Source organism: Phyllobates terribilis, unplaced genomic scaffold, assembly GCF_046119375.1.
Source record: "Phyllobates terribilis strain yellow unplaced genomic scaffold, ASM4611937v1 Scaffold_5__5_contigs__length_657084704, whole genome shotgun sequence".
Lineage (NCBI taxonomy): Eukaryota > Metazoa > Chordata > Amphibia > Anura > Dendrobatidae > Phyllobates > Phyllobates terribilis.
Genome location: NW_027362765.1, coordinates 441,079,947 through 441,094,264, shown reverse-complemented (window position 1 = coordinate 441,094,264; position 14,318 = coordinate 441,079,947). Strand labels below are relative to the sequence as shown.

At 44.5% G+C, this 14,318-nt stretch overlaps 1 protein-coding gene across 1 annotated transcript in view; it reads left to right on the top strand.

Moving 5' to 3' along the window:
- Positions 1 to 14,318, top strand: part of KAZALD1 (Kazal type serine peptidase inhibitor domain 1) — a 95,840-nt gene that overhangs the window by 46,198 nt on the left and 35,324 nt on the right. The window contains exon 3 of the mRNA XM_073685290.1: positions 8,939 to 9,099. Coding sequence (XP_073541391.1) covers positions 8,939 to 9,099 — 161 coding nt within the window. The remainder of the gene's footprint in view (positions 1 to 8,938; positions 9,100 to 14,318) is intronic.

Genomic DNA, 14,318 nt, shown 5'->3' with positions numbered 1-14,318 from the left:
CTATTGATAACACTAGTTTGAAATGTATTACTCACAAGACTGCTGCATTTTCCCTCACTGTCAATGGAGTTCACCAAGAAATTTTGGACTTGGTTGTTTTGGATAATTTGCCCTCTCCAGTTGTTCTAGGATTGCCTTGGCTAAAACTGCACAATCCTTTATTGGACTGGTCTACTAATGTGATTCAGTCTTGGAGTCCGAAGTGCTATGATAAATGTTGTAATGGTCGCATTGCGGCTGTGGAAAAAGGGGTATTACCTGTACCTATTCAAGATTTTTGGAGGGTTTTTTCAGAGGAGGAGTCGCAAGTTTTACCTCCTCATAGGGATTATGATTGCGCCATTGAGTTTGTTCCTGGAGCTACTCTTCCCAAAAGTTGCTTGTTTAATCTGACTATCCCTGAAAGAAAGGCCTTGGAGGAGTACATACAGACTAGCCTGGGTGCTGGTCACATTAGACCTTCTAAGTTGCCTGTGGCAGTTGGATTCTTCTTTGTTAAAAAAAAGGACGGCGGTTTACGTCCATGTCTGGATTTTCGTGAAATTAATAAGATTACCATACGCAATTCCTACCCATTACCGTTAATTCCTGACTTGTTTAACCAGTTAGTGGGAGCCAAGTGGTTCTCCAAAATTTATCTCTGGGGGGCATACAATTTGTTACGTGTGATGGAGGGTGATGAATGGAAAACTGCTTTTAACACTCCGGTAGGTTATTTTGAGAATCTGGTGATGCCTTTTGGTCTTACCAATGCACCTACATTTTTTCAGAACCTTATTAATGACATCCTGAGACCTCTGATTGGTAAGAATGTGGTTGTGTATTTGGATGACATTTTGATTTATTCACCAGATCTGGAGTCCCATTGGCAGAGTGTACGTGAAGTTTTGCAGTTATTGGGTGATAATTCACTCTGCTAAGCTGGAGAAATGTGAGTTCGCTGTGCATAAAATTTGTTTTTTGGGCTACATTGTCTCCAGCGAGGGCTTTGAGATGGACCCTGTGAAGGTTCAGGCTGTGCAGGAATGGCCTAGGCCTATTGGTTTGGAATCTATACAGAGATTTTTGGGTTTTGCCAATTATTACAGGAAATTCATTAAGAATTTTTCTGTAATTGTTAAACCTCTAACCGATCTCACCAGGAAAGGTGCGAATACGGCCCAGTGGACTACTGAGGCCATTGAAGCGTTTGAGTATCTCATAGAGAGGTTCAGTTCTGCCCCTATCCTTATGCAGCCTGATGAGACCAAGCCTTTTCTGGTCGAGGTCGATGCTTCATCGGTGGGGGTCGGAGCAGTTTTGTCTCAGGAGAACAAGGGTGGAGTACATCCTTGTGCCTTCTTTTCGAAAAAAATTTCAGAAACCGAACTGAATTATGATGTTGGAAATCGGGAGTTGCTGGCTATTAAACTTGCGTTTGAACATTGGCGTAATTTTTTGGAAGGCGCTAGATTTCCTATTCAGGTTTTCACAGATCATAAGAATTTGATCTATTTGGATGCTGCCAAGCGCTTGAATGCCCGTCAAGCAAGGTGGGCACTTTTTTTTTCTAGGTTTCATTTTACTGTTACCTATATCCCTGGTACTAAGAATGTTAAAGCCGATGCTTTATCTCGCAGCTTCTCTCCTACGGTCGGTGCCGAGGAGGAGGAGAGCATTTTACAGAAAGGAGTTTTGGTGGCGGCTTTGGACTCCGTTTTGGAGAATGGGATTCTGAAAGCTCAAGATGATGCTCCATCTAACACTCCCCATGGGAGGTTGTTCGTGCCTAGAGCCTTTGGGAGAGATTTGTTTGTGGAGTGTCATGAGTCTCTGTTGGCAGGTCATCCAGGAATTTCGGAGACTAAGAGACTGATCAGTCGCAGTTTTTGGTGGCCTGGATGGCAGAAGGAAGTCATCCAGTGGGTGCGTCAGTGTACTGTGTGCGCTAGGTCAAAGGCTTCACATACTCCTGCTGCGGGGTTGCTTTGCCCTCTGGAGGTTCCTAGTGCGCCTTGGACGCATCTCACTATGGATTTTATTACTGATCTTCCTGTGTCTGAGGGTTTTACTGCCATCTGGGTGGTCGTGGACTGTTTTAGTAAGATGTGTCATTTAGTTCTATTCATTAAGTTTTCCTGCGCCAAGACACTCGCTAAGGCGTTTGTTAAGGAGATTGTCAAGCTCCATGGCGTTCCCACGGATATTGTTTCTGATAGAGGACCTCAGTTTGTGGCTCGCTTTTGGCGTGCTTTTTGTGACAGGTTGGGAGTCCATTTGTCATTTTCGTCTGGTTATCATCCTGAGTCTAATGGACAGACTGAAAGAAAGAACCAGGATGTTGAACAGTTTTTGCGTTGTTTTGTGGCGGTCAATCAAGAGGTGTGGTCGGAGTTTCTGCCTCTCGCAGAATTTGCTCTTAACAATCATACATCATCCTCTGCTGGGTGTTCTCCTTTTTTGTTGTACTGGGAGACATCCGTCTTTTGGTTCGTTCTCCAAATTAGGGTCGGCGGTGCCGTAGGAGGAGAATTTTTCCGAAGATTTGGAGAGAGCTTGGACTAATGTATGTTGCAACCTTCAAGAGGCTTAATTAGAAGTCCAAGAAGTATTTTGACAGGAAACTTAAAGAGGTTTTGTTTTCTGTGGGTGACACGGATTGGTTGTCCTCGAAGAACCTGCTGTTGAGGATTCCCTCTAAAAAACTGGGTCCTAAGTTTGTGGGTCCATTTAAAGTCCTTCAGGTTGTTAACCCGTCTGCTGTTAGGTTGGATATCCCTACTTCCTGGAAGATTAATCCTGTGTTTCATGTTTCCTTGTTGAAAAAGGCTGACGTATCTGATAGGGACACCACTGTCACAGTTCCCACTGTGGTGGAAGACGGCGAATTTGAAATTTCGCGTATCTTGAATTCTAGATGGCATAGAGGGAGATTACAGTATCTTGTCTCCTGGAAGGGTTTCGGTTCCGAAGACAACTCCTGGGTAAGGACGGATGATGTCTCTGCTCCTAGGCTTGTTAAAGCTTTCCACAGGAGGTTTCCGGATAGGCCTGGGCCTGGAGGATCCGGAGGATCCTCATAAAAGAGGGGGTACGGTTAGAACCCTCCTGTTAGTTTTTTCTATCTTTTGTTTTGCGGTCACGTGACCATCTGCCTATATATTCCAGCTCTGCCCTTCTGGCTTTGCTGTACTTCAGTGTTGCTTGACTGTTTTGCTAGCCTGGTGCTTCGGTGCCTATCTCTGTCAGTTTGCTTGGTCCTCTGGGACCTCTAGTACTTTTTGTCAGTTGGTCTTTTGTGTTCTACAACAATTTCTGTTTAGGAGGTGTCCCATTTTTGTCCCAGTCCTTAGTTCTTTTAGGGACCCCTCCCTTAATTCTATAGGTCTTCGTTCAGACTAGCCAAGGACTAAGGCGGGTCTGTTCACTAGGAAAAGGCAGCCCGCTACATCGTAGGGATTCAGCTTAGTCTTACTGTAGGGACAGCTTTCCCCTATCTTTCCTTAGTTCTTGTTGCAGATCATAACACACACGGCCTCAAGACTCCAGAGAGGAGGTGGTGCTGCTACAGCCAAGATCCAGGAAGGAATGAGTATAACCAGCGACGCCCACCTGTAGAGACTAGGTATATATACACCCAGGCCAGAGGGAGGAAGTCGCTGGGTCCTAAAGACAGCCTCCTATCTAGGCAGCTGTCTGCATTGCCAAAAGTGGAGATCTCCTGCAAACCACTGCAGGACGACTGTCTTGTCACCTCTGACACACCCGTGACAATTTTGGTCGAAAATAAATATTTGGTCACCTACAAACAAGCATGATTTCTGTCTCTCACAGACCTGTAACTTCTTCTTTAAGAGGCTCCTCTGTCCTCCACTCATTACCTGTAGTACTGGCACCTGTTTGAACTTGTTATCAGTATAAAAGACACCTGTCCGCAACCTCAAACAATCACACTCCAAACTCCACTATGGCGAAAACCAAAGAGCTGTCGAAGGACACCAGAAACAAAATTGTAGCCCTGCACCAGGCTGGGAAGACTGAATCTGCAATAGGCAAGTAGCTTAGTGTGAAGAAATCAACTGTGGAAGCAATAATTAGAAAATGGAAAACATACAAGACCACTGATAATCTCCCTCTATCTTGGCTTCACACAAGATCTCACCCCGTGGGGTCAAAATGGTATCAAGAACGGTGAGTAAAAATCCCAGAACCACACGGGAGATCTAGTGAATGACCTGTAGAGAGCTGGGACCAACGTTACACAGGCTACCATCAGTAACACCTGTGACTCAGATCCTGCAGTGCCAGATGTGCCGCCCTGCTTAAGCCATTACATGTCCGGACCTGTCTGAAGTTTGCTAGAGAGCATTTGGATGATCCAGAAGAGTATTGGGAGAATGTCATATGGTCAGATGAAACCAAAGTAGAACTGTTTGGTAGAAACACAACTCGTCGTGTTTGGAGGAGAAAGAATGCTGAGTTGCATGCAAAGAACACCATACCTACTGTGAAGCATGGAGTTGGCAACATCATGCTTTGGGGCTGTTTCTCTACCAAGGGACCAGGACAACTGATCCGTGTACATGAAAGAATGAATGGGGCCATGTATTGTGAGATTTTGAGTGCAAACCGCCTTCCATCAGCAAGGGCATTGCTGAGTTTTTCAGCATGACAATGATCCCAAGCACACCACCAGGGCAACGAAGGAGTGACTTCGTAAGAAGCATTTCAAGGTCCTGGAGTGGCCTAGCCAGTCTCCAGATCTAAACCCTATAGAAAACCTTTGGAGGAAGTTGAAAGTCCATGTTGCCCAGCAACAGCCCCAAGACATCACTGCTATAGAGAAGAACTGCATGGAGGAATGGGCCAACATACCAGCAACAGTGTGTGCCAACCTTGTGAAGAATTACAGAAAACGTTTGACCTTTGTCATTGCCAACAAAGGATATATAACAAAGTATTGAGATGAACTTTTGTAGGTGACCAAATACTTATTTTCCACCAAAAATTGAAAAAACATTCTTTCCAAATCAGACAATGTGGTTTTCAGGATTTGTTTTGATGTCAATTACAGGCCTCTCTCATCTTTTTAAGTGGGAGAACTTGCACAATTGGTGATTGACTAAATACTTTTTTTCCCCACTGTATTTGCTCATAATCAAGCTAATCTATGACTAGATTATACTTTATAATTCAGTGCACTGTATGGCCCTGTACACTTCTCTGTGATATAAATTTTATAATCTGCCATTGATTTTACATGATCTGTGTCACGGGTGTGTCAGAAGTGACAGACAATCGCCCTGCAGTTGGTTGCAGGAGATCTCTTCATTTGGCATTACAGACACCTTCTTAAAGGCTGTGTCTCTAGGACCCATCGGCTACCTTACTCTTGCTAATTAACACCCTGGCCTGGGTGTATAAATTCCTGCTGTGTGCTAGAGGGAGGTGCCGGGGATACTCACATTACCCGTTGTGAAGGCGCGGAACAAGTGCATTTTTTCTTCCTCTCTGGAGCTATGAGGACGGGTGTTCATCTCCCTGAAGTCGACTAAAAGCTAAGCTATCTTCCCTTGTTTGTTCCCCCTTGTTGTCTTTAGTTGTCAGTTGTCAGCGCTCATCCCCCTTCCTTCCCTAGCCAGGGCCAAACGCCAGGGAAAGACAGGGCAAGGTTCGCGTGTGGCGATTGGTGAAGAACCAATATAGGGACATTAGTGGAGACAGGGTGATATTAGATCAGCCTAGGAGGTCTCTACTCCCCCCCTTTCCCTAGAGTCTGGGCTCCCTTTCTCTCTTCCCTTTGTGTTGCACTAAGTATATCCCACACCTTGCGTGACATTCTGTTAGTTGGTTCCCATCACAGCTTCGCTATTTTGCATTCCACTTTGCTTTGCCAACACCAAGGATCTTGAGAACTATTTTGGAAGTAGAGTACAGTGCAGCACAGCTGAGCTGTCTTTGATGCCTGCTGGCAAATTAATGATGTTAAGCTGCAGCTGCTGTTTTATTGATGCATATAGCAGAAGATAAATGAATGATTATATCTTCTGTCATATGAATCTATAATGTAGTATCTACAGTTTTACATCTATGACTTGTTAGCTGGCGTCTGGCGCAGTATAGCTCAGCTCTCCTGTGCTTCCACAATGACTATTTCAAGCTCTGTTGCGGAGCCATAGCAGAACCAAACAAAATGAAAGCCTTTTAACAGATTTTTGTTGTAAAAATACTCACATTAATTTATATGGCAAGCATAAACAGTGCAGTCTTTCTATGATTTTACATATTGTCTGTCAGCTGGCTTTTAGCACAGTTCTGTTGTGTTGTACTTTGGTTTCCTGTGCCTCTATCAAGGATATTTGGCACATTAACAAGCTAATTTAAAGAGTAATCGTTGTTTTAATTTTTACTCTATAAATCAATAGTACACATGAAAATAAGCAACTTTGGAATATATTTTATCAGAGAAATCAATTCTATGTAGACGGAAGGAAGAAGGAGATTGAGGCAGAGCCCCACCCTCCTCCTCCCCCTCCTATCTACATAGAATCTTATCAGTAGTAGCTGCCATCTCCTATCTCAGTAATGAGAAAGTCTTCACTGAATACAGATTTTACCTCAGAATTGAGAATTTTGATATTGACTGATCAATTTTGGCAGAGAAAGAAGCAGATTTCTCTGATAAGATACAATACAAAGTTGCTTATTTTCATGTATACTATTTGGAACACGTGAGAAGACCAATATCATTTCATACATTGACCTACATTTTTTATTTTGTAATTGGATCTCTGTCTTCAGATACATTTATTAGATGGTTAATTATAATGACAGCTATCAATCCATTTTTCATTGGTACCATTAGTACATTGCATACATTTACTATTTGTAATATCAATACTTGTCGATGATACATACTGTATATGATGTGGCCATGTTCAGTACATTGGAATGATGTGACTTTGTACATACTTTCTCGCTCCCTCACCTTAGATTTTACATTTTGTCCATGTTTTTGTTGATTTTAGCCTTTTTATCAAAATAATTTTTTTTTGTAAAATTGTGTTATTACATCTTTTTATTTCTTGGGTATTTGTTTTGTGGTATACATTGATTGACTTCACTTGCAGTGGTTTATATGTAGAATTCCTTTCTAAAATTGATAAAATAATTATTAGTGATACAGACTCCTCTCACCTTCTTGAGCTTCTTCTACTACAGGTACATCTTGTCGTGGTGTGATGGCTTTTACGCTTTTTGATCAAAATATTGTTAACCAAGTACCCTTTTTTATTCACATATACTATCACTATATACTTACTATAGGGTAAATGCTTATTTTTTTTCTTGGCTTCTCCTACTAACTAGGAGGATTGATTGTAGGAGTATCTGTCAGTCAAAAGTATTGATAGTCTGTCTCTCTCATTCAATAGGTGGGAAGGATCACTGACTAGGTTACCTGTTCAGGACAGAGCAGCCTCCAAGCAACACTAGCGGTCCTTATCATCTCCCGCTCTTCCCCACATTATATAGAGAAATAGTGGCCAAAAGAAAGGTGGGAGACCTCGCAGGTGTCCAAGAATGGAATATCGTTAGTCTTAGCTCCTGATTCCAGACGCCAGGGGAGGGGGTTAGAATAATATTTATGCCCACCACTAGCTTACCAAGTACTACTCCTTATTTTATCTTTTGACTGAGGTATCTTCTATCTCAAAACCAGATTGAATTTGTCATGCAAGGTGTGGGAAAGACTAAGAGCAACACGAAGGGAAGAGGGGGAGGAAGCCCAAACACTAGGGAAAGGGGAAGTGAAGACCCCTAGGCAGATCTAATAACACCCTGCCTACCCTACCATCCCTATATTGGTTCCACACCAATTGCCGAGCAGGAACCAAAACCCTATAAATCCCTAGAGCTTGGCCCTAGATAGGGAGGGGGAGGGATGAGCACTGGTCAGGCCCCACTACAAACTAAAGACAATAAGGTAGACAAACAAAGGGGATTAACTTAGCTTGAGCAGACACCAGAAGAGTAACGCCAACTGTCCTTCAAGGGCAACTTGAGAAGAAGCTAGCCGACTGTTAGTGCTCCAAGCCTGAACAAAGTTACATATAAGTATCATCGGCAATTCCCTGGAGCAAACTGAGTGCCAATTAGCAGCAGGAGGGAGGTTGCCGCTGGGTCCTAAAGGAAGAAGGATTAAGAAGGTGTCTGCAATGCCAAGCGCAGTGATCTTCTGCAACCAGATTCAGAGCGACTGTCTATTACACCTGACACACTCGTGACAGGTATCTTCTATCTCAAAACCAGATTCAATTCACTTTACCAAATCAATTGTTTTTCAAGCAGAATAGAAAATCCATGAATATGTTCTGTGAACCTGTGCTGTTCTGTTAATTAGTCCAGTTGTTCCTCTAACATCAAAAGCCTTAAAAGTGTAACTGAACATAGGGCAGCTCACAGGGGGACTTGTTGCTTCAAACAAGGGTTTAAATATACTCACAGAGTCCAACTTAGTTTAACAGGCATATAAAATCTCAAAAAAAACCATTCAGCACACAAGCTCTCAGACGACCTTGGGTTTCGCCTGTCGGCTTATCCTGGGGCAAGAATTTTTTTATGATTTTATATGCTATCTGATACTGTAAAACTTGTTTTTCCACCAAAGGTTTCTGTACCAGGTTCCCCTCCAGTGAATTGTAAAAAGGGTGCATGAGCTGTTTAAATGGGCACTGTGTTTTTTCATTACACTTAGTTTATCAGTCTCTTAAATTTACCTGAAAAAATTGACACAATTTTGCAAGCTTGACTTTAGGCTATTTACCAACTTCTGCAAATATATGCAAATTCCAATCTAATTTATATAATGTTTCTGAAAACAATGGTTCAGAAAAAGCAACTTAAGTTGACTTTCTTAAAAATGTCCAAATCTTGAGTATATTCCGTTTCTTTTCAACAGCACCTCTGATCCTTACCGCACCATATGACATCTGGAACGTTACTGGGAAGGATGCTATATTTGGCTGTGAAGTCTTTGCTTATCCTATGGCATCTATAGAATGGAAGAAAGAAGGATCAGAGCTGCTTCTCCCAGGAGATGATCCGCATATCTCTGTACAGGTATGTGCTTAATTTATTGAGTCAAATTATCAAGAAACTTCAATATGTAACACTATATATGACATTGAGGGTAAAGGAAGTGACTTTAATGCATAAATGGTCTCAATGAACCTATGGAATGAGCAACATACACTTCGTATTTTATTTATTTTTATATAGCACCATTAATTCCACAGCGATTTACAGATATTATCACCACTGTCCCCATTGGGGCTCACAATCTACATTCCCTATCACTATGTCTTTGGAGTGTGGGAGGAAACCGGAGAACTCGGAGGAAACCCACAGAAACACGAGGGGAACATACAAACTCCTTGCCGATGTTGTCCTTGGTGGGATTTGACCCCAGGACCCCAGTGCTGCAAGGCTGCTGTGCTAACCACTGAGCCAACGCGCTGCCATATGACATGAATGAAATTGTTATTTTTTGGCTTCAATAATCTATGTAGTTGGCACAGTGGTGTAGTGTCAGTTAGCAGAGACTGGGTCAAGGCAAATATTTTGCGCCCCTAAAAAATAAATGATTAATATTCCCTGAGTCCCTTCCACCAGTCCTGTATTGAACCCCTTATTCCCCAAGAACATCTATTGTATTTTAAGAAAATACTGATGTAATTAAAGTTTACCTTTTAACCCTATAGGTTTTTTTTTTGCTTTTTGCTGAAATCCGACATTCAATTTGAAAAATAAAAAGTTTTACAATGTTATATTTTTTCATTTTTCACTACATTTTTGTGTGTTTTTTTATTGTAATTACTATATTACCCTAGCCCTAAACATAATCCTATCCCTACTCCTAACCCTAAACCTAATCCTAAGTGTAGCCCTACCCATAATCCTAGTCCTAAACCTTAGCCCTTGTTAGGATTAGAAAAAGTATGTAAACACTTTACATATGTTTATTAAAACATTCGTTTTTTGATTTTTTTTTAGAGAGGACACTTTATTAAATTTGGTACAGCTCCTCTGGCAGCTGCAGGTTTTTGTCAATCCTCTCACAAAATTCTAAGTGGGAGGAGACATGGGAACTATAGGAAAGTACAGTGTGACCTTTGTCATCTCATTCACTAACTATACAGAGCGCAACATCCAAGATGAGTTTGCAATTGACTGCTTTGCTCTTCATAGGCAGTGACAGAGATGACAAAGTTCATTTCATTATAGTGAAAGCTTTTCCATTTCGGGCACTCACTGTGCTCCTGTGCAGCGGAAGTGGGAATGGGAAGGGGAAGAAATTTTGCACTTCCATACAATTTTTGAGAAACTGCCCTCATGCCTGCCCCCACCTACTGAGTGGGCTACAAGGGCTAAATATCGAGGTTGATGAAGGTCCGTTTGTACCTTACAATCATAGGCGGATTATAATGAGGGCAATCCGGGCTACCGCCCGGGGCCTCGGGCCTCTAGGGGGCCCGGGGCTCCGGGGTGTCTATGGCCAGATTGCCCTCATTATATGTGCGGCGCCACGGCACATACTGGCAGACAGTGGCGGGTGGGCCCCCGGACCGCTCCCCCAGCAGCAGCGCACAGACGCTGCTTCTTCTCCGGCCGGGCCAGCACTGCAGCAGTTAACTTCCCTGTGCTGGCCCAGCCGCGTCACTGCTAGGAGACACGGCCCTGTGCGTGGCCGTGTCTGCTAGCTGTGACGTCACGCAGTGCGCGCCCTGCACTGCTACTTACCACCGGAGAGGAGCAGAACTGGAGCTGAGCCGGGGGATGGTGAGTCTGTGTGTGTCTGTGTGTGTCTGTGAGTGTGTGTGTGTGAGAGAGAGTGTGTGTATGTGTGATTGAGTGAGTGTGTGTGTGTGTGTGCAGGCAGATATCATTGTGTGATGTCTGTTTATATGTATTTTTGTGTTACAAATGTGTTTATGCGTGTATGTACAGTACAGACCAAAAGTTTGGACACACCTTCTCATTTAAAGATTTTTTTGTATTTTCATGACTATGAAAATTGTACATTCACACTGAAGGCATCAAAACTATGAATTAACACATGTGGAATTATATACTTAACAAAAAGGTGTGAAACAACTGAAAATATGTCTTATATTCTAGGTTCTTCAAAGTAGGCACCTTTTGCTTTCATGACTGCTTTGCACACTCTTGGCATTATCTTGATGAGCTTCAAGAGGTAGTCTCCGGAAATGGTTTTCACTTCACAGATGTGCCCTGTCAGGTTTAATAAGTGGGATTTCTTGCCTTATAAATGGGGTTGGTACCATTAGTTGTGTTGTGCAGAAGTCTGGTGGATACACAGCTGATAGTCCTACTGAATAGACTGTTAGAATTTGTATTATGGCAAGAAAAAAGCAGCTAAGTAAAGAAAAACAAGTGGCCATCATTACTTTAAGAAATGAAGGTCAGTCAGTCCGAAAAATTGGGAAAACTTTGAAAATGTCCCCAAGTGCAGTTGCAAAAACCATCAAGCGCTACAAAGAAACTGGCTCACATGAGGACTGCCCCAGGAAAGGAAGACCAAGAGTCACCTCTACTTCTGAGGATAAGTTTATCTGAGTCACCAGCCTCAGAATCGCACAGAGTTCTAGCAGCAGACACATCTCTTCAACAACTGTTAAGAGGAGACTTTGTGCAGCAGGCCTTCATGGTAAAATAGCTGCTAGGAAACCACTGCTAAGGACAGGCAACAAGCAGAAGAGACTTGTTTGGGCTAAAGAACACAAGGACATTAGACAAGTGGAAATCTGTGCTTTGGTCTGATGAGTCCAAATTTGAGATCTTTGGTTCCAACCACCATGTCTTTGTGCGATGCAGAAAAGGTGAACGGATGGACTCTACATGCCTGGTTTCCACCGTGAAGCATGGATGAGGAGGTGTGATGGTGTGGGGGTGCTTTGCTGGTGACACTGTTGGGGATTTATTCAAAATTGAAGGCATACTGAACCAGAATGGCTACCACAGCATCTTGCAGCAGCATGCTATTCCATCCGGTTTGCGTTTAGTTGGACCATCATTTATTTTTCAACAGGACATTGACGCCAAACACACCTCCAGGCTGTGAAAGGGCTATCTGACCAAGAAGGAGAGTGATGGGGTGCTACGCCAGATGACCTGGCCTCCACCAGACCTGAACCCAATCGAGATGGTTTGGGGTGAGCTGTACCGCAGAGTGAAGGCAAAAGGGCCAACAAGTGCTAAGCATCTCTGGGAACACCTTCAAGATTGTTGGAAGACCATTTCCGGTGACTACCTCTTGAAGCTCATCAAGAGAATGCCAAGAGTGTGCAAAGCAGTCATCAAAGCAAAAGGTGGCTACTTTGAAGAACCTAGACTATAAGACATATTTTCAGTTGTTTCACACTTTTTTGTTAAGTATATAACTCCACATGTGTTAATTCATAGTTTTGATGTCTTCAGTGTGAATGTACAATTTTCATAGTCATAAAAATACAGAAAAATCTTTAAATGAGAAGGTGTGTCCAAACTTTTGGTCTGTACTGTATATGTCTGTATATGTTTGTGTGTGCGTGACTGCGTGCGGCCCCCTGCTGTGTATAGATGGCGCCGTGTGGCCTCCCGCTGTGTATAGATGGCTACGTGCGGCCTCCCGCTGTGTATAGATGGCTACGTGCGGCCTCCCGCTGTATATAGATGGCTACGTGCGGCCTCCCGCTGTATATAGATGGCTACGTGCGGCCTCCCGTTGTGTATAGATGGCTACGTGCGGCCTCCCGCTGTGTATAGATGGCTATGTGCGGCCTCCCGCTGTGTATAGATGGCGCCGTGCGGCCTCCCGCTGTGTATAGATGGCGCCGTACGGCCTCCCGCTGTGTACAGATGGCTATGTGCGGCCTCCCGCTGTGTATAGATGGCTACGTGCGGCCTCCCGCTGTATATAGATGGCGCCGTGCGGCCTCCCGCTGTATATAGATGGCTACGTGCGGCCTCCCGCTGTGTATAGATGGCTACGTGCAGCCTTCCGCTGTGTATAGATGGCTACGTGCGGCCTCCTGCTGTGTATAGATGGCTACGTGCGGCCTCCCGCTGTGTATAGATGGCTACGTTCGGCCTCACGCTGTGTATAGATGGCTATGTGCAGCCTCCCGCTGTGTATAGATGGCTATGTGCGGCCTCCCGCTGTGTATAGATGGCTACATGCGGCCTCCCGCTGTGTATAGATGGCTACATGTGGCCTCCCGCTGTGTATAGATGGCTACGTTCGGCCTCACGCTGTGTATAGATGGCTACGTGCGACCTCCCGCTGTGTATAGATGGCTACGTGTGGCCTCCCGCTGTGTATAGATGGCTACGTGCGGCCTCCCGCTGTGTGTAGATGGCTACGTGCAGCCTCCCGCTGTGTGTAGATGGCTACGTGCGGCCTCCCGCTGTGTGTAGATGGCTACGTGCGGCCTCCCGCTGTGTGTAGATGGCTACGTGCGGCCTCCCGCTGTGTGTAGATGGCTACGTGCGGCCTCCCGCTGTGTGTAGATGGCTACGTGCGGCTTCCCGCTGTGTGTAGATGGCTACGTGCGGCCTCCCGCTGTGTGTAGATGGCTACGTGCGGCCTCCCGCTGTGTGTAGATGGCTACGTGCGGCCTCCCGCTGTGTGTAGATGGCTAAGTGCGGCCTCCCGCTGTGTGCAGATGGCTACGTGCGGCCTCCTGCTGTGTGTAGATGGCTACGTGCGGCCTCCTGCTGTGTGTAGATGGCTACGTGCGGCCTCGTGCTGTGTGTAGATGGCTACGTGCGGCCTCCCGCTGTGTATAGATGGCGCCGTGCGGCCTCCCGCCGGGTTTAGATGGCTACGTGTGCTCATTATTGAGTCATACAATTAATGTAAGGCTATGTGCCCACGATGCGGATTTTTTTTGAGCGTTTCTGCATCTCCCTGGCAGAAAAAACGCAAGCGGATTTTACATGCGTTTTTGCTGCCAGGGACATGCGGATGTGAAGCGTTCTTCACATGCATTTCCACATGCGGGTTATCAAGCGCTTTTCCAAGCGATTTTAGCATCACTTGGAAAGTGCTTGACAACTTGCAACCGGCATGGATTTATATAGTGTGACCGTAAAAGAATTGTAAAAAAATAAATATATACTTACCTTCTGATGGCCTGCCAACGTCAGCGGTCGCGTGACCCATCACATGACTAAATTACATCACGGCAGGTCCTTTTCAGACCATCGTGAGCTGCCGGCAAGCCAGGACGCATCGGATAAAGACACCGGGGGCCATCAGAAGGTAAGTATAATATTTT